The 21,200-nt window shown below is 40.7% G+C and overlaps 1 protein-coding gene across 6 annotated transcripts in view; it reads left to right on the top strand.

Annotated features, from left to right (window-relative positions):
• Positions 1 to 21,200, top strand: part of LOC149312532 (EF-hand calcium-binding domain-containing protein 4B-like) — a 115,276-nt gene that overhangs the window by 65,167 nt on the left and 28,909 nt on the right. For all 6 annotated transcript variants that reach the window (XR_016281263.1, XR_016281264.1, XM_089524806.1 and 3 more), the window contains 5 exons: positions 2,177 to 2,272; positions 4,331 to 4,518; positions 9,537 to 9,608; positions 12,831 to 12,879; positions 20,643 to 20,731. Coding sequence is in view for 4 of the 6 variants with exons in the window: in XM_089524806.1 (XP_089380932.1) it covers positions 2,177 to 2,272; positions 4,331 to 4,518; positions 9,537 to 9,608; positions 12,831 to 12,879; positions 20,643 to 20,731 (494 nt within the window). In the remaining 2 variants the exon portion in view is untranslated. The remainder of the gene's footprint in view (positions 1 to 2,176; positions 2,273 to 4,330; positions 4,519 to 9,536; positions 9,609 to 12,830; positions 12,880 to 20,642; positions 20,732 to 21,200) is intronic.

The following is a 21,200-nucleotide window of genomic DNA, read 5'->3' as shown; positions in this document are numbered from 1 at the left end:
TTCTATGTGTACACACACATTTGTCTGTATGAGAGTGTATGTCTGTATGTATGTATATATATATATATATACAGTATATACATATATATATATATGGGGGGGGCAGGGGACCGTCCAATTAAAAAGATTGTATGTACAGCGCTGTGTAAATTTAAAGCGCTTTATAAATAAAGGTTAATAATAATAATAATAATAACATATATATATATATACACACAAACACACACATATACAGTGGAACCTCGCCATAGGCGGGCGCGCCATACACGGCCTTGAGCATATGCGTTCAAGCCGCGGCGTGCGCGCAGGGCAGAAGGGGTGGCGCTTCCCATTCAGTTGAATGGGCGCGTGCGCCTGTTGCGCCGCGCACACCTCCGCACCGCCGTGCACGAGCCCCATTGTTTACAATGGGGCTCGAGCATAGATGGAAATCGCCATACGCGGCGGGATCCGGAACGGATCCCCCGCGTATGGCGAGGTTCCACTGTATATACAAAAACACACTGTGCCACAGCCAAAAGTGTGATGCCTTATTTATATGTGTACACACACATCGGTCTGCTTGAGTGTTTATATATATATATGTGTGTGTGTGTGTGTGTGTGTGTGTATATATGTATACACACACACACTTATAGTGTTACTGCCAAAAGTGTGAAGCCGTATTTATATGTGTACATACACAGCTGTCTGTGTGTGTGTGTGTGTGTATATATATATATATATATATATATACACACACATACATATACACACACGCATATATATATATATATATATATACACACACACACACACACACAGACAGCTGTGTATGTACACATATAAATACGGCTTCACACTTTTGGCAGTAACACTATAAGTGTGTGTGTGTATACATATACACACACACACACACACACATATATATATAAACACTCAAGCAGACGGATGTGTGTGTACACATATAAATAAGGCATCACACTTTTGGCTGTGGCACAGTGTGTTTTTGTATATACAGTGGAACACTCAAGCAATACACACACACACACACACGCAAACTGTGGAGCAGCTGAAAGTGTAATGCTGCATGTATATGCTTGCACACACATCTTCGTGTGTGTGTGTTTATATATATATATATATATATACACACACACACACATACATATACATATACACACACGCATATATATATACACACACACACAAACTGTGGAGCAGCTGAAGGTGTAATGCTGCATGTATATGCTTGCACACACATCTTTGTGTGTGTGTGTGTGTGTATACATACACACACACACATATACATTCCCCCCTCCCCAGACACAAAAGGTTTCTGCTTTATCTCGTTCAGTGGAAATAATGCTCCCAGCCCCAGCGGTTGTGCTAAAAGGGGAAAGGGCCACCGGAAGGAGATGGGGGAAATTCCAGCACAGCATCATGGGAGATTTGTAACCGGTGGTTTTCGGGAGAACCAGCGGATTGGATGTACACACCAGCCAAAGCAGCAGAGGTTCTGCACTGGCCATCAATACGGATCCAGCCGATCCCCTAATTTTGCGGACTCGGAAAACAGAGGAGCCGGCTGCCTTCAGTCCGGAACCCAGCAGTGAATACGCATTGGCCAAAGCGTATTCACGTTATATCGCATTGGTCAATGCGTATTCAGAGCTCACAGGTGTGGAACTCCAATGCTATATAACGCGAATACGCATTGGCCAATGCGAACTGACGCTCAAAAAGCCCCCGTGTGGTAAGGTCCTACGATTCTATGATTCTATAATTCTATGCTTCTGTAAGCCAACTCACTCCTCCACAGCTACATCCTTTGCTCATATTCTTCCATACACAGGCAATCCCACTCTTTTGTCTTTGTCAATCACATCTTATACTTCCTTTGAGGAAATACTGTGGGAATATCTTTCAGATGGGAGATTTACAGTTATTTTTCAGCAAAATTTCCAGCTGAGCTGGACTACAAATTGTCAATCTATCCTACTTATAAATCTATCCTTTCAATAGCAGTGATCATATCATTATTGACTTTTCTCTGAGATGGGGAATTCACAGTGCATCTGTATGAGACTGTATATGTGAACTTCTACCTGCCTTGCTTTTAAAAAATGTTTTGTTTTTCTGTTTCTAGTTATATTCTGACTTCTGTTCTTTATGGTTATTTCTTCTAATTTTGTAGGATACAGCAAGGTTTCAATCCCGAAGTCAGGATCTTGAGCATAAACTTCTAGCAAAAGAACAGGAACTGGAACAACTAGCTCATAAACAGAAGAGAGTATGTTCATGCTTTGAAGTGAAAATAGCTGTGATATTTTTTAAAGCAAAACTTGTATTTGAGTGGGAGGTATGCCATGCATTATGAAATGCTGCCATGTCATTTTGGATGTGGTTGCCTTGGGAAGGAGATGCTCAAGTTCTGAATTATCAGTTAATTCCTAAGTGATGTTCTGCTTTCATTTGCATTCATGAGTTTCTTTCTGAAGACAATGTGATGAATTTTGCTTCTTCTGGATCATCTGGTGGGGGAGAAAGATGCTTTCCCCTAGAAAACCACTGTTGCCTGTTTTTTCTGCTTTTAACTCCTCCACACTTCTGCATGTTACGTCATCACCTACTTTAGAGCAAGGTTTTCATGTATTTCAGATTCCCACACTGGTGACTCATTAGGCAGAATGCAACCCACCATCTACATGAATTGCCAGTTGCTTCCTTACATTTTCCTTTTTTCAAGTCTTAGGCTGCCAGACATGGCTTGTGTACTATATTTTTCCTTCTTCTTCAATTGCCTCTTCCCTGCTTGGCTCTTTACATCAGGAAGTTAAGAGTGGCAAATGAAAGAAGAAGGGAAAGCCAGGTAAACACATGGCTGCTTGGTCTCCTGCTTTGCCCAGGAATGTAAATACATGGTTTCTTATGGAGCTGGCCTTTTCCCCAAAGTGTATTTGAAACAGGGGAATACTATGCATATCTGTTGAGGAGTAAGCCCAGTGTAATAGTTTTCCTGCCTGCAGTGCACAGTTCAGTTCTATGGTGTTCATTTAAAGTTTAAATACCTTCTTGATTCTCACTTTTTGGTGCCCTGCTTGCTCCAGACTGGTGTCTGTAGCTTAGAGTTGGCAGACTTTTTGATCTCAGTTTTACTCACCCACCCCCCTTTTTTTTGGTGCTAATTTTCAGTAAGACCATAGTTTAAAAAAAATAAATAGATTATCTCTTCCTAAAGTTTTCTGGAGTCAGTTCCCTTTCTTCAATATTAAAATGGGTTCTTCCATTTATGCCCAACATGAACTTATTTAATGATTTTTTAAAATTTATTTAACCTTCACTAATTTGCTAGATAAAAAGGAAGCTATGCCACTTTTCTTACATTGTTGTTGTTGCTTTTGTGTGAGCTCAGATCATTTCCAACTTGTGGCAACCCTAAGGTGAATCTATCACAGGGTTTTCTTGCCAAGCTTTGTTCAAAGTAGGGTTGCCTTTGCTTTCCTCTGAGGCCAAGAGAGTGTGCTTTGTCCAAGGTCATCCAGTGGGTTCTATGGCTGAGTGGGGATTCAAACCCTGGTCTTCATAGTCCAGCAGTCAATACCACATTGGCTCTCTCTCTCTCTCTACCTCTCCCTCTCCCTCTCTCTCTCTCTCTCTCACACACACACACACACAAGTTCAAGCAAATTCATTCAGGCAGAATGGTTAGAACTAGAGCTATTTTTGACATTTACTTTCAAACAAAACAAACTAATTAAAATATGCTCACCATTCTGAACAAATTGTTTCTATATATGGCTGGTGTATTAATAGTGTATATTTGTAGACTGCCACATGTTTTAGGTATATTTCAATTTGAAAACAATGTGAAATTCTTATAGGCATAAACACTTTCTTTATGACATATTTCACATATAAAATGAAGTCTGAGAATGTCTTTAATTCCCTCTGGCAGAAAGCACTTTTTAATACCAGTGACCTGTAGGTTAATTATCCAATATGTAATGGTTAAAATCCAACATGATCCTCATAATAAAGGTCAGGATTTTTTTTTTTTTTATAAAAAAATACATTCTACTATTGTGACATTTTTCAACACTGACAACATGTTCCAAAGTATTTCTGAATGGGGGTTTGCAGGAAAGAAGGAGATTACACTCCTTCACTTGCACCTACAGAAGGTGTTTCTGTAGTTAAAATGACATCATTATAACTGGCCACCAGTTACATACAGTAAATGACAACTGTATTTTTGCATTTGTATTTACATCACGTTAGTCCAATTTAAATGTGTTTATGTTAACAGCAACTGATTTTTAATTATACATTATTATTCTTTCCTGTATAGTTGGAAGAACAGTGTAAAGTGCTGCACAATGACAAGAATGACACAAAGATAGAAAATACAAAACTAAAGTTCACCAACCAAGAGCTGCAGAATGAACTGGAAAGAACATCCCAGGGACTAATAATTGCTCAGCAACAGCTGCAGATACTCCAAGATGAAGCCAAAAAGTTGCAGGAAGAAAAGGAAATGTGAGTGATCTAGAAATACTTAAATGTACAGAAAATCAGAAATCTTCTCTAAAAAGGATGGCTATGAGGTACTAGGAAGTTTATTTTTTATAGAACAGTCACATATGAATGAAATGTGTATATATGTTTTACATGTTTTTTCCAATGTTTTTATGTATGTGTGTCATTATGTATGTATGTTTTTATGTGTTACATGCTAATAAAATTGTTTATTTTTAAAAAAAAGAGGGTGGCAAAGGAAATGTGAGTTATCTCTAGAACTACAGATTCCTGAAAGGATGATCAAGTTAATTCTCCACTATCTGTGATGACCCTGTCTCTAGCTTCCTCCTGATGAGGGAGAGTGTTAACCAGGCTTCATGGGTAAAGTAGAAAGGATTTATTGAGAAGTTTAGCACAGTAGACAAGCATTGCTAGAACTGGCTACAAAGACTTTGTCAACAGTGTGATGCGGCAGCTAAAAAGGCCAATGCAATTCTAGCCTGCATCAATAAAAGTATAGTGTCTAGATCAAGAGAAGTAATAGTGCCACTGTATTCTGCTCTGGTCAGGCCCCACCTGGAATACTGTGTCCAGTTCTGGGCACCACAATTCAAAAAGGACATTGAGAAACTGGAGCGTGTCCAAAGGAGGGCGACTAAAATGGTGAAAGGTCTGGAAACCTTGCCCTATGAGGAACGACTCAGGGAGCTGGGGATGTTTAGCCTGGAGAAGAGAAGGTTAAGAGGTGATATGATAGCCCTGTTTAAATATTTGAAAGGATGTCACATTGAGGAGGGAGCAAGCTTGTTTTCTGCTGCTCCAGAGAACAGGACCTGGAACAATGGATGCAAGCTACAGGAAAAGAGATTCCACCTCAACATCAGGAAGAACTTCCTGACAGTAAGGGCTGTTCGACAGTGGAACAAACTCCCCCGGAGTGTAGTGTAGTCTCCTTCCTTGGAGGTCTTTAAGCAGAGGCTAGATGGCCATCTGTTGGGGATGCTTTGATTTGGATTTCCTGCATGGCAGGGGGTTGGACTGGATGGCCCTTGTGGTCTCTTCCATCTCAAATTTTAACAAAAGTTTATACAGTTGCCCCCCCCCCCCACACACACACACACACATTCGTGGAGGTTAGGGGTGCAGTGCCTCCATGAAAATGGAAAAAAAACATGAATATCCATAACACCCCTTTCCTCATCAGGACCTTCTTGAGGACAGCAAGATGAGATGAGATCAGTTTTAGAATGATGTTAGAGTCATCTTGTCACAGTGGCAATGGGAGATTTCCCATGTCATTGGGGGCAGTATCTTATATGGGTTTTGCATAGATTAAAAGGAGCTATCCATGGTGGTGAACCTATTTAGGAATTCAGTTTAGTACCAATGAATGCAGCACTATGCTGACATGGGAGCCATTGACTGACATATCTTCAGCATGGTACATAAAGAGAAAAGCATTTCCCTATTAAATTAGCCCCAAAGAGCACACACCCCCATGGTCCTGGGTTCACTAGGGGGAAAGGCTATAAAAGTAAATAAAATGCATTTCTCGATTACACAAAGCAAAAGGCCACCTTGAAAATTCAAATCTGTCTCTTTCTTATTTGAAGCTATAGGCTCCTTATTTAGAAGAACAGCAGGTTTGTCCACTAGTCTCTGTATTAGCAGGTCTGGAGATGAATTTTTTTTTGGAGATAATAATTCCTCAAGAAATAAAATCCCAGTTTAAGGTGGAATATACCCTTCTTCCACTACTATGGAGTCCAGCAGCTGAGCAACTAAACTGGATATTCATCAACTGATATAAATGCATTGTCCAGGAAACCCAAGAATCTGTTTCATGATTAGCATGGCTACCCTTGCATAGAATCATAGAATTGTAGAGTTGGAAGATAAGGGTCATGCAGGAATACACAATCAAAGCACCCCCCGACAGATGGTCATCCAGCCTGTTTAAAAATCTCCAAAGAAGACTCCACCACTCTCTGAGGGAGTGTGTTTCACTGTCAAACAGCTCTTACTGTCAGGAAGTACCTTCAAATGTTGAAGTGGAACCTCTTTTCCTATAGTTTGCATCCATTCTTCTGTGTCCATTGCTCTATGTCCTAGTCATTTTATGACTTGAAGCAGTGGCCCTTCTTAAGAGGGTCCTTAGTATTCTGAAATGGAGAACCAAAATTTATGGCTGTACTTTTACTGCCTTTTTTCTTCCCAGCAAGCTCAGGACCATCAGGAGGGTAGTCTTTAGGGTATAATGTGAATGGCCAGATGGAAGACAAGATAGTGGTAGCTGGTGACTCCCATGTCAGTAAAATGGTAAATCCATTGCAGGTTAACCCAGGCTTTAAAGGAGCCCTGCAAAGTGCTAAAACCAATTTCTAAATAGTTTCAGCTACTCTATGGGTAGTTTCTTTAAAGCTAGCCAAAACCTGGAATGAATTTCCCTTCCTGAAGTTGAAGGCTTTCATGGCTGGCATCCATAGTTTTTGTAGGTTTGGGGGGTGATGAGACCCAATTCTGATAGAAGAGTTTATTCCTGATGTTTCACCAGCTGCTGTGGCTGGCATCTTCAGAAAATGCTGGCATGCAAGAGAGTGGGGGATATATACTGTTGGTTGAGAGGAAGCGATTTACATGTTAATCTGTCTATTGTTCTGTTGTCAAATGGCAAGCCTCAGGATGTCTATTTAATTAATGATCCATTGTCTGCTGGGAAACCCTCCTCACCCTGGATGGTTTTCATTTGCATTTGCTTGGTCTTGATTTGTGAGCTTTCAATCTCTGAAGCCTATACACTTTTCCTCTCATAATATCTGAAGACAATGTGTGTAATACATAATGCTAACACCATCACTTTCCAAGGTATATGTATATGATTTCTAAACTATCTGAGCCTGATGAAAGCACCTTGGTTCTGAAAAGAAGCACCAAGATTTTTGTTCCCTTTTGGTTGACTTAATAATTAATTAATTAATTAATTAATGTTCTAACACAGATGCTGGAACTGCACTGTTTCTTTTTTCTTTTCCTCCTAAGCTTGAGAATGTAATTCAGAACTTAACAGTCCTTCTAGCATTGTAGACGAAGAAAGGACTGAATGACCTCTCATTTTGTTCCACACAACCAGCAATTTGTTTCCAAGACATAGACTAAAAACAGATTTAAGTGAAATACTGTTCTGTTTGTCCAAGAACATTATGTGGTTTTTGTCTGAGCAGTAAAATAAATTTGTGGAAAATAACATTCCCTTCAAATTATTTTGAAGTACTATAAACATCATGATCAATATGCATTTTCAACCAGGGAGCTAAATAAATCAAAAAATTATTCCCAAGAAAAGTTTACTCATTGAATTAAAATAGAATGCATATAACAGAACTTACTAAATTTCCATTGAATTGAAGGGTCTTTTCTAGTGGAATTTAGCCATGGGATTTAACCTGGTATCATTAAGAATTTCACCTCTATCTCAGGAAGTCCTGAGTAGGGATGAAAGTGGTGGGGATTTCATTTATTTTTGTTTTTCTAATAGGAATGTATCATCATTCATAAATTCCTTCATAAATTTGATGGAAAGAACTTGAGATTTCAAAGGTCCAAACACTCTGCAGAAATAATCCAGTTTGAGACTACTTTAACTGCCCTGGCTCAGTGCTAGAGAATCCTAGGAATTGTAGTTTATTGTGTCACTAGAGCTCTCTCACAGAGAAGGCTAAATGTCTCACAAAACTATAGTTCCCAGAACATTGAGCCAGTCTCAAACTGAATTATTTCTGCAGTGTGTTTTGGCCCAAAATTTCAAATTTTTAAGAAACTGACCAGCTTCCCCCACCACCACCACCACCAAAGCCTAACTGTCAAAAATCTTAATTTGACCCCATTGTGTATTCAAGCATGTTAGTTTGAATTAGTATTTCCATTTTTCTTACCAAAAAAGCTGTAAATCCTTAACACCTATTTGGCAGACATAGGCGGGATACACACCGCCATTTAGTACGTATAGAATACGTACTAGGGTTAGGAAGGGGCGGTGCTTCCGCACCCCCCTAACCCTAGTACGTATTCTATACGTACAAGATGGCGGCGCCCCTTTCACATGGGCGCCGCCATCTTTGCGTATCGGACGCTGAGCGTCCGTACGCGTCGCGCCGCTTGTGACGTAGCGAGCGCGCCCCTGGCGCCTTGCTACGTCGCAAACGCGACGGTAAAAGAAGCTCCATTTTGGAGCTTCTTTTTCGGCCCGCGCAGGAGTCGGGCCGTCTGAAGGCTCCGGCTCCCCCGCGGACCTACTGGCGGCGGCGGCAGACCGCCGCAAAGCGGCGGTATGTACCCCGCCATAGCCCTCTCCATTCTTGAAATAGCTGCACTTGTAGAATTTTACAGTTGCAAAAGGGTGAGAATTTTGTATTAATTAGTTTTTAAAGGATTTACCCAAATGCACAAAGTTCTTCATACTCAGGATATAAAGAGGTTTATTTGCTACAACCTTATAAAACAAGACTGTCCACAAACTCGCAAAGGACTTTCTCAGCTGTCGCTCCCAGATTGTGGAATGGCCTGCCGGATGAGATCTGTCATATTACCATCCTAAACAGCTTTGAAAAAGCTATAAAGATGGATCTCTTCTGGCAGGCCTTTCCCAAATAGTTTCTGTGGCCATCTGAAGAACTCTAAGAACTCCAATTGCACTTTAGTCACAGTCAATAGTTTGCTGTATAATTTTTTAATTTTTTTATGCATGTTTTAATTCTTACATCATTTAATTGTATTTTAAGAGGGGGAATTGGGGATTTTGGAATACATGTTTTTTAATCTTTGTAAGCTGCCCTGTTTGCTTCTTGTAGAGGGGCAGGATATAAATAATTTTTATTTTCTTTATTATTATTATTATTATTATTATTATTATTATAAAATTGAATGTGGGAGAAAGCAAAACTGACAGATTTTTTATTTCTAGTGCAGAACACAGATTTTAGTGGCATTCCCCCAAAGCAATAAGACATGTTGAAATAATTGTTTTATTTCCCCTCCAGAGAGGTTTACAGAGTGACAGAAACATTGCAAAGGGAGAAATCAGGGCTTCTTAAGCAACTAGATTTTTTAAGGTAAGAATACAAACTTGGGATTTTAAGGAAGATGGGGCCAGTCCAACCATTTCATAAAGTAAAACACTGGCCTCAGGTAACTGATGTTCATTCATTCATTCATTCATTCATTCATTGTTTTCATATCCCACTTTTCTGCCAGAGGGGCTTACAAATTGTCAATTACATAGGCGGGTTACAGATGGGCAAAAAGGGGTGTGCTCATGACGTCATGAAGGTATAGCCTTTAGACGGCCCTTACCTGAATGCCGCCATGAACGCGCCGCCTGCACGCCCCAAGCGGGAAGAAGCGGCATTAAAAAGGTGCCGCTTTTTTCCGCTTCTTTGTGATAAACAGCGTACGTGCGCATCTCCGTATATAAGCTGCTGCACCGGTACGCCAGAATTGTTACGCCGCTAATTTAAGTTGCCCATTTAAAAGCTCTGTGTCTGCTGCGTCGCATAATGAGTCGGGGTCCTGGAACATGCGCAGTTTGCACCGAGGCTCTAATTAGAGCGTCAGATGCCATGCAGATGTGGAAGCTGCAGCACAGCTGCACTCTATTTTAATGCTCGTAACCCTAACCCTAGAGCAACATGTACGCATGCGCTGCTAGAATTGTGGAAAGTTTGGAATTTAAAGTGAACCCCTACACACATTCCTGCGCCATTTTCACCTAACAATAAAAAAACACTAAAACTTTAAATATTTACATATGTACAAGGGAGGTGATGGGGGATGGCAGGGGGACAGCAGTGGCAGCGGCGACAGCTGTGGCTGTGCATTGCAGATTCAGCAAGAGCACAGGAACCAAAGGAGAGGAGGCATCCATGATGCCGGTGAGACTGGCAACGTGCAAGTGGACAAGGATGCCAACACCAGCTGATCACCAGCTGGCAGGAGGCCACCTTTGTTCTTGGGTAGGGCGGGGGGGAAAGTTTAAAGGGGCCTGGGCGCTTTAAATGTGCACATACGCTTTCTGCCGCCGGTGCTGACCGCCGCAGCTGCGCAGCTGCGCATCCGCCAGCCAGCAAAAGAAAAAAAAAGCCGCGTTTTTGGCCGCCTGTGCGGAAGCTGCCTCTCTCTTTGCAGCGTCCTGCAAGGCGGCGGTATGGAAGCTGCGGGTAAGAAACGGCCCCAGGTGAGGCGTCTTCACTACCCCCAGTGTGGAAGCCCCATCCACCTTAGCCACGCCCCCGGGGCGGGCGGAATGGAGACTCTGTATTCAGGGGAAGACACCTTCAAGACGTCTTCCCCTGCCCATCTGTAACCCGCCACAGTTCCCCATGTCAGGTTTATAATCTAAAAAAGACATAAAACAAAAGGAGAAAGGAAGGGGAAGGGGATCAAGTCCATCTATTCTTCTCTCCCTCTGAGGCCTGGGCCACGACAGTTAAATAGAAGAAGGGGCCTTTTTCTGTCTCTGAGCCTAGCCATGGTGGAGCTTTGCCTGCCCCTTCCCTCCCTCTGAGGCCAGAACTGATGTTGAGGGAATAATATTGAAGGGTAAGAAGCCTGCTATGCATGCTTTAAGCTACTTTGCTGTGGTGGTGTAGCTTGCTCACTCCCATTGCCTGTGTTAAAATTAAATTCTGGCTATTTCTGTGGTCATTTCAAATAAGTGGAATGTGTCAGTGTGCTGTTTTATTTTTCAGTTATGGCAAAATATCTTGGCCCTGGGAGCAAGAGAGAAGGATGGTATTATGTTATTCTGAGTGGAAGTTTTCATTTATTTATTTATTTTCTTTCCTATTATAATATTTTAATAATGCAGGAATAAATGTTTAAGAGATTTATGTGAACAGATATGTACAACATAAGAATAAATCAAAGCAATTTAAAACATTTTAATATGGAAACATCATTATAACAACCAATGCTAGAACAAAGATTTTTTAAAATAGGGACAGCTGAACATTTGGGTAGCTGATCAACAATACATGTACTGTTTGAACTTTTAAAATGTCATAAAAACAATAATGTTGCCTTGGGGAGAACATTATAAATGTGAGATTTGCTTCTCTTTAGACAGATGCAATATATAGTATTAGCACATATTGCAGAAATTAGGTATTCTGTTTTGATAAAAGTACAGAACTTTGCATATGTGACCATCTTGATTATACTGCAGAGCAGATATATATTTTTAGTATAGGCATCAAACATTAGCTGTATGTCATATAAATTAGAAATAAGCAATGCATTAAAAAGTGATTGATATAAACATGTAGGTAGAAAAAATGAAATGCATAGATCCAGGATGAGGGACACCTGGCTTAACGAGACTACATGTGAAAGGGATCTAGGAGTCCTAGTAGACCACAAGTTGAACATGAGTCAACAGTGTGATGCTGCAGCTAAAAAGGCCAATGCTATTTTAGGCTGAATCAATAGAAGTACAGTGGACCCTTGTTATATGCTGGGGTTTGGTTCCAAGATCCCTTGTGGTTAACAAAATCCATGGATGCTCAAGTCCCATTAAATATAATGATATAGGAAAATGGTGTCCCTTATAAAAAATGGAAAATCAAGGTTTGATATTTCAAATTTATACTTTTTTGAACATTTTCAAACCATGGATGCTTGAATCCGTGTATTTAAAATCTGTGTATAAGAAGGGCCAACTGTATAGTGTTTCAATTAAGGAAGTAATAGTGCCATTCTGTTCTGCCTTGGTCAGGCCTCACTTGGCATACTGTGTCCAGTTCTGGGTACCACAATTCAAAAAGAATGTTGACAAATTGGAGCATGCCCAGAGGAGAGCAACCAAAATGGTGAAGAGTCTGTAAACCATGCCTCATGAGGAAACACTTAAGGAGCTGTGTATCTTTAGCCTGGAGAAGAGACAGTTGATATGACAGCCCTGTTTAAGTATTTTGAAAGGGTGTCATATTGAGGATGAAGCAAGCTTGATTTCCGCTGCTTCAGAGACTAGAACACAGATCAATGCATTCAAGCTACAGGAAAACAGATTCCACCTCAAATTAGGAGAAACTTCCTGACAGAGCTGTTCGGCAGTGGAACAAACTCCCTCAGAGTGTGGTGGAGTCTCCTTCTTTGGAGGTCTTTAAACAGAGGCTGGATGGCCATCTGTCAGGGATGCTTTGATTATGAATCCCTGCATGGCAGGGGGGATTGGACTGGATGGCCCTAGAGGTCTCTAGGATTTTATGATACTATAAACATTTCATACCTTCTAAAACTTCTCTCTTTTTCTTTCATTTGGTACCTATCTACTACAGAGAAAGGAACAAATATCTGAAAGATGAACATGACATGTGTTTATACCAGGTATGTATGGTTCTGAGTAATTTGACATTAAAATTTTGTTTCTCGGTTAAAATTATTAGATATTTAGACTTATTAGGTATTTAGAAACAGTGCTCCATAAAAGAAGTCTTCTTTTCCTAGCACATGCTTTTCTTAGCTCTGTAGTCTTTAGTCCAAAACATCCTGCATAAATGATCCAGTTTGGGACTGCTTTAACTGCTTGGCTCAATGCTAGGGAATTCTTGAAACTGTAGTTTTGTGAGACTTTTAGCCTTCTCTGTCAGAGAACTCTCGTGCCACAATAAACTACAGTTCCCAGGATTCCCTAGCACTAATAATAATAATAATAATAATAATAATAATAATAATAATATGTTTTATTTATATAACGCTATTCCAAAGCCAGTGTGTTATGGACCTCTGCTTTGTAATTGGTCATTAGAAACCAATGATGTAGACTAGAGCCAATTGACTTGGATTCAAGTTGAACTCAAGTTGCTTCAGTGACTCGCCTTGGACTTGACTTGGCAATCAATGACACTGTGACTTGATTTGACATGTGATCTGTATATTTTTCGTAACTAACTTACTGGGTTAATATCATCCAGAAATGTTAGGGAATAGAAACCAGTTTTCTTCCTTTGAACAATGCTTTCATCTTACTTCTTTTTGCCTACTTGTAATGTGATGGAAGCGGTACTTTACATGTTCCCCTCCAAGAAATGTGCCCCATGCTATGGGTGTGTGTCTTGCTCATACGGCTATGAAAAGCTGTAAACGGCTCTTCCAAAGTGCAGAGGTGACAGGTTGCTGAGTAAACCTCATTTTTCTAAAATTCTATAATTGTTTTTACCTAATAATAATAATATATAATAACATAGTTTATTTATACCTCCCGCCTCTCTCACAGATCGAGGTGGGATTACAACCTTAAAAGACACTTAGTACAATTTACAATCAATACAACAATAAAATACTAACACTGAATTTACCAAGAATTCCTATTCATTCTCTAAAAATTACAATTTGTCCATTAGCCAACAATCAGTCAAGGAAGAGCAGTCATCATAACCTTTTTATTTGGAATTTAGTGAATAAGTACACCGGAAGAGATCCGTTTTGAGTGCCTTCTTAAAGGTCTCTAAGGTAGTAATGAGATGGATCTCTTCCAGTAGGTCATTCCATAATCTTGGGGCCGCAGCAGTGAATGCCTTATGTGAAGTTGTCATTAACCTGGTATTATAATATGCTTGTAAGAACTTCCCAGATGTTCTGAGAGTGTGGGGCGGATTTTGTAGGGAGAAGCGCTCCCGCAAATAACTCGGGCCCGAGCCATGTAGGGCTTTAAAGGTAATAACCAACACCTTGTATTGCACCCGGAAGCTAATTGGCAGCCAGTGAAGAGATTTCAGTATTGGTGTTATATGGTCAAACCTAGATGTTCCGGTGACCAATCTGGCTGATGCATTTTGAACCAATTGAAGCTTCCAAATTTGGTACAAGGATAGCCCCAAGTAGAGCGCATTGCAGAAATCTAACTGAGAGATTACCAGTGCAAGCACTACTGCTTCAAGGTCCTTTCGGTCCAGGTAGGGACGCAGTTGGCGTATCAACCGAAGCTGATACCAAGCTTTGTGTACATCCTGATTTTCTAGTTATTGAAATTCCACCCCCTCACATACATGAGACTTGACTTGAGACTTGTATACACCACTGTTAGAAACCAGTTACAGACTTGATTTGCAGGTCAGATTGTTGAAGAATGCATTTGTAAGGAAATCACATTGATGAAAGAAAAAAAAATGCAAACTGGAAATATGCAGTCTTATAAATGTGTGCTTCTGTGGGGCAAGAGACTTTGCTGATGGTACCACTACTATTTGTAGGGTCTCCCAAGTCATACAGGTTTTTGCTGAGGATTCAAATTAAATGTGCCAAATACTTTAACACTATGAAGGATAGATATTAGGCAGTGACAGTGACTGGAGGTTGGTATCTCAAGAACAACAATAATGGCCCTTTAGGTACTTTTTTAGTACTGCTGAGAAAGAGACAATGTTAAATCACTATTCAGTGTCTTTAACACTGAAAATGCAAAGATCAGAAATGAAGCAAGGAATAAGGCTATCAGAATGGCCCAACTTTAATGTAGTTGCAGAGAACATAAATCAATAATAAATCAATCATAACTCCATCATAAGATATATGCCTGTACAGGTTGAGAGGACATGGGGCCCAAGGTTTTCATGATCAGCAAGTGGTCAAGTAGGGCTGCCCACCATGCCTATTTGATCAAACATCTATGCCAGTCTCCCTCCTCCCCAGCCAATCAGTAACTAGCCTTAGCAGCCAAGCAGAAAGTCACTGCCAGTCCAGACTGCCATTTATCCCATAGTCACTGGCTCTGTATGCACCCAAAGTCTTTCTCCCCAAAATTAGTTCATGCCTGATGGCCCCTCATTCCTTCCATACCCACCACAGGGAGGGGAGCCCCGTTTGACACCCGTTTCCTCACTGCTCACAGTGCTCAGTGTGCTGGGTGATGGACTATAAGTAGAGTGATGAGACATCCAAACCACCACCTCTAAATTGCTGAACAACTATGTACACAAGATGAGGTTTGCTGGAGTTGGTGTAATTCATCGAGGAGATCAGCCATAATTATCAGTGTAATATTATTGTTATTATTGTTATTATTATTATTATTTCTTACCCGCCTCTTTCCATGGATTGAGGTGGACCTGAGATGTAATGGTCCAAGAGAGCATAGTCACCTCACAGCCTTCCATGGTGACCTAATGGAAAGATACTTGCAAGATACAATATGCAATGGTCTATTTTTGCACTTTGACAGTGAGGTGTATCAGATTCTTCTCACAATTCTTGAGGTTTTTTGTGGGTTTTTCGGGCTATGTGGCCATATTCTAGCAGAGTTTCTTTCTGATGTTTCGCCAGCATCTGTGGCTGGCATCTTCTCTGAAAGAAAAGGAATGTAGAAAAGAAAAAGTATATGCAATTTGAACAAATAGTTCAGAAAGGAAGAGAAATGGAAGAAAATGAGAACATAAAAGGAATTACTAGTAAAATTTACAAAATGTTGATGGAGAATAAAGGAGGAAAAATAAAAGGAAATACTTTAAAGGGACTATGGGAAGAAGAATTGGGATGTAAAATAAATGACAAGGAATGGGATAGAATTTGGGAACAAAGACACCTGAAAAATTTATCGGTTTGGATAAAAGAAAATTATTACAAGTTGAAATGGAAATGGTACCTGACTCCAGTGAGATTACAAAAAATTGTTGAAGAGGCTATCAAGAAGTAGGGTCATATATCCATATGTGGTGGCAATGTAAATAGGTAAAAAAAATTGGGAAAAGTGCTATAAGAAATAGAAAATGTTATGAATATAAAAATAGATAGAAGACCGAATATAGTTTTGTTATCGTTATATAACTCAGAGAAATGGAAAAAAGAAAAAAAAAGATTTGGTAACAAGTTTGCTTACTGCAGCAAGATTAATAATAGCAAGGTGTTGGAACACGAAAATGGATGTAGAAGTGGAGGATTGGTACAAAGAGGTATGGAGATTAGTTATTAATGATAAATTGACATGTAAACTGAAAGTAAAAAAAGGATTATGGAAAAGAAATTACTTTGAGGGGGTTTGGAAAGAATTTGTCGAGAAAGTGTTGAGAAAAGAAGATGGAAGATTACCTCCAGAAGATGAACTGAAATTTTGGATGGAATATAAGGATGGAAATGGCTCTGGGGAAGGGGGGCACTGAGGGGTATATAAAATAATGTGTCAAAAAGGTAATAGAATGTAGAGATGTATTTGTTTATGGAAATAAAAATTAAAAAAAAGAAATGACACCACGAGTGCGCGCTTCGACAGTTGTGGCGTCTCTTCCAGGGCGCAGGAAGGAGTGTGATTTTCATGTTCCTTCTTTGCACCGCCCGGGAACCTTGCCGTTTGGCTGCTGCGGTTCCCGGACGATACAACCGGCGGCGGCAGCAAACCAACACTTTTCAGTGGTCTGTAACCCGCCCACGTTTCTGGTGAGAGAACTCAACTTGCATGATCATGGCAGGGCCAAAGACTGCATATCAAAGAAAGATTAAAGGGAATTGAGTTCAGTTGTCATCACTACTAATCCCCACACTGCTGGGAAGGGTGCTTTTTTGCCAAGAGGCCCTGAATCAGGCATGACCTTTAGCAGTTGAAAGAACTCTGGTGACTCAGCCACCTCAGTTGACCCAAACACCCAAATTACTTTACCATACCCACCGGATATATCAGTACTGTCTTGTAGGCCACTGGTGAAAATGGCCAGCAGCCCACGAGGACATGCATATATGCCTGTGAAATCACTCATGAGGTCTCGTGGGATTTTTGATTCCATGATAACTGCTCACCACCCCATTATCTGGAGTGAGATTTGCTCTAGATCTAGCATGGACTCAAGCAGCCACTTGGAATCCTGGGAGGCCCCAATACTGGGCCCCAGGCACAAAACCACTCCTCCTGGCAGCATCAGGATGAGTACTGATGGCAATTGAACTCAAGCCACAAGGACATGTTGAGATGTGAATGGAAAGTCAAAGGACTGGATGAGGACAAAAAAGATCAAACTCAATCCAGACAAGACAGAGGTACTCCTGGTCAGTCGGAAGGCAGATTAGGGAATAGGGATACAGCCTGTGTTAGATGGGGTCACACTCCCCCTGAAGATGCAGGTTTGCTGTTTCGGGGTACTCCTGGACTCAGCTTTGAACCTGGAGGCCCAGGTCTCTGCAGTGGCCAGGAATGCTTTTGCACATCTAAAACATGTGTGCCAATTGTGTCCGTTCCTTGACACACCAGACCTAGCCTCAGTGGTACATGCCTTGGTTACATCTGTTTGGACTACTGTGATGTGTTCTACTTGGGGCTGCCTTTGAAGAAAGTTCGCAAAGTTCAGTTGATTCAAAGAGCTGCAGCCAGGCTGCTAATGAGGACAGGTTATAGAGATTATACAATGCCCCTGTTGAAACAGCTCCAATGGCTGCCAGTTTGTTTCTGGGTACAATTCAAAGTGCTGGTGTTGAACTATAATGCTCCTGCTGTGTTAAAAACCATAGTTCTATATGTTTGGCCACCAAAACAGAAATCACAAGAACTGTGGAGGCTGGTCATAGAAAAGTCATCCCTAGATCCATTTTGGAGGAGGCCTTCATGTGATCTCTAGATGGATCAATATTTTGAAGCACTAATTAAACTACTTCCAAAAAAAAAGGGAAATTTAAATCAACAGGGAAACACATTATGATCAGAACAAAATAAAAAGACAGTGGAAACAGTATAGATTAAAGGATGACAGATTCACTGACATAAGAATGTTTTGATAATGAACTCACAATTTTAGACAGTGAAGTAGAAGCTGCTCTCAAAGTACTTAGGATAAATAAATAGCCAGGAACAAATGACATGCCAACAGAGTTTCATACTATATAGAGAGAGTCTATCAGAATTCTAACAAAAATCTTCAAAATGGCTCAAACACTCAATACACTTGTGAGCCCACAAGAAAAGGGGGGCAGGGATTGTAGTAAACACTGCACTTTTGCATTGATCTCCCATGTGAAAAAGTTATGCTGAAGATTTTGAGTATGAAGATCCCCCCCCCCCCATGGCAAAGTTGTTTGGGGGGAAGGCCCATTTCAATGGCCTCCTGGGAAGGAGAGCCCAAGATTTAAAAATGTGCCACAGTAAGTTTGCCAATGGTAGGTGGAGTCAGGGCAAGGCCAGAGGCTATTTATGGCACTGCCATCCCCAGCTTCTTTCTTTCACTCAGGCACTCAATCTACCCTCCCACTGCTGTTAAAGTATGAAGTTGCTTGGTTTCTTTGGGACCAGCTAGGATTTCCCCCCTTTTCCATGGACTTTTTTGCCTATCCCATACTGTTACAGTCAGACATGGGCAAATGGCTAGGGTGGAGTCCAAATAGGTGGTCACCTGGCAGGTAGTGAGGAAGATTTTGAGTATGGTGAGCACCTAGGGCACCACTTTTGGTGAAAGGGGGGGGGGTGTCTCTTAAACTGCCTCTTAGGTCCTGTGACTAGGGAGATGGGGAAAGAGACATCCCTTGAGGCTGGCCTGAAGGATAAACCCTCCAAGACCTGTAGCTTGGAGGACGGTCTTTCTGATGCAGGCCAGCTGGGGAGTAACCCACCTTAGGGATCAGATGTTATTGCCCAGAGGAAGCTGCAGAGGAGATCTGGGGGAAAGACCATTTGCCGCAGCTGCTCCCACACTAGGCTACTACCCGTTAGTTGCCGCTCTCCATAAGAAACAATAAATAGAATAAAGTAATAAATTGATTAAAGTGACCCAATTTTCAACCCATCATCTTGTATCTGGCCTTATTTCCTAGGTTGGTGAGCAGAGATTTTACCATATATGCAAAAAGAAATGCCAGACAACCTTTTCTGGGTTCAGAAAAGGAAGACGTACTAGAGATCATACTGCAAATACATGTTGGCTAATGTAGCATATAAAAGAATTTCAGAAGAAAATCTATCTGTGCTTTAATAATATTAAAGGATTTGATAGATTATGAAAAACTGTGGATTGGTCTAAAAGAAATGGATGTGCCACAACATTTGATAATCAAATATGAAGATATTTCATTAAATGCCAAAGGCAGAATCATCCACATCATGTTATCTATGATCTGTCTGTATAGATATGAAAGCTGGACAGTGAATAAAGCTGACAGAAAGAAAATTATGTAGTTGAAATGTAGTTCTGGAGATTCTGCAAATGCTATGCACTAACAAAAGATAAATGAATGAGTTACAGAGCAAATCAAGCCTGAACTGAGGCCAAGATGAATAGACTGGGGCTGTCGTACTTTGGACATATCATGTGACAACATGACAGATTGGAAGTGACAGTAATGCCCAGTTGAAGTGGAAGGTGATAGGAAAAGAGAAAAATCAGAGTACAAGTAGATAGACTCAAATCAAGAAGTCCACAGCCCTGACTTTGCAAGATCTAAACAGTGTAGTTGATGTCTGGTGCTCTTTGTTGTTAGTTGCCTTTGAGTAGACCTCAACTCATGGCAACCCCATGAATGAGACTTCTTCAAGACAACCTATCCTCAGTTGTTGGGCTCAGGTCTGTGGCTTATTTGATTGAGTCTATCCATCTCTGGTATGCAGTCTTCCTCTTTCTGTCTTCCATTGTTCCTCTCAGAGCTCTCAGATGCTCTTCCTGGGGTACTCATGCCTTGAGTTGTAGCTGAACATTTGACCTCAGATCTAGCATTAATAGAGCACCAGACATCTGTTATCTTGTAATGCAGGGGTAGGCAAGCTCCAGAATTCCAGGAGCTAATTTTCTGTACTTGAAACATGCTGCAGGCTGCACATTCTCCCCCCATGAAAGTTGAAGTGTCTAGAAACCCAACAAAGAGTCCATCAAAACTCTTTCCAAAGGTTGGGAATGAAAGGTGTAAGGAAGCCCTTCACTTCATTTTAAAGGAAAATTGCCAGTCCTGTAGGCTTCCAGAGGTACCAGTTCTCCTTTTTCATCTGAAAACATATTTTCAGCTTAGGAGGATCCCAGGAGCTTCAAAAATTACTCACAAAAGCATGAAGAATAGGGTGGAAATGTAGTTTCCTTTCAGTATATTGGAATTGTGTTGGGATATATTGTTCTGAATACTGGCATTGAAACTCCCATTTTGTTAGTATTAATAACTACAATGAGTCAAATTTTAAAATAATATTGCTACAGAAACATAAGAGTGGTCCACCTGCCAGCTGGAAACAAAGGTCAGGCTCAATCATCGGCAGATATGTTGACAGAAGAGGCTCATTGAAGAGGTAAGGCTTCTGTTTTCCCAGTCTGCATTTCATGTATTTTTCAGGTAACATACAAAATACAAGACACTTTTCAAATTAGTGTACAAAGTAGCCCTTTATTTAAGTATTTATTCTCTCTACCTATTTTAATCATCTCCAGTTACATTTTTATTTATGTACTATCATCTTCCTCTGTGGGTGACTCAGTATGCTCCATTTTGTAGAAACTGGACCTGGAACCAAAAGTAGTACTATTACAAGGCAAGGATATGGATAGGTTGCTCACCTGTAATGGTATTTCTTTGAGTGGTTATCTGCAAATACATACAAATGGGTTGTACTGCGCCTGTGCAGTTCTGCTCAGAAACTTCTGGAATCACTGGGCAAAGTTAACTTTGCAACTTTTTGACAGTAGCTCTGCCCATCCCTTATAAGTCCCCTGTCTTCCCGCTCTTTTCCCTTGTTCCGAAATTTTCGTCACGTAATTGAC

This window comes from Sceloporus occidentalis, unplaced genomic scaffold (assembly GCF_023333645.1).
Source record: "Sceloporus occidentalis isolate IW3139 unplaced genomic scaffold, rSceOcc1.0.p SCAF_5, whole genome shotgun sequence".
Taxonomy (NCBI): domain Eukaryota; kingdom Metazoa; phylum Chordata; class Lepidosauria; order Squamata; family Phrynosomatidae; genus Sceloporus; species Sceloporus occidentalis.
Note: the sequence above shows the minus strand (reverse complement) of the source record. Positions and strands in the feature narration are given on the sequence as shown.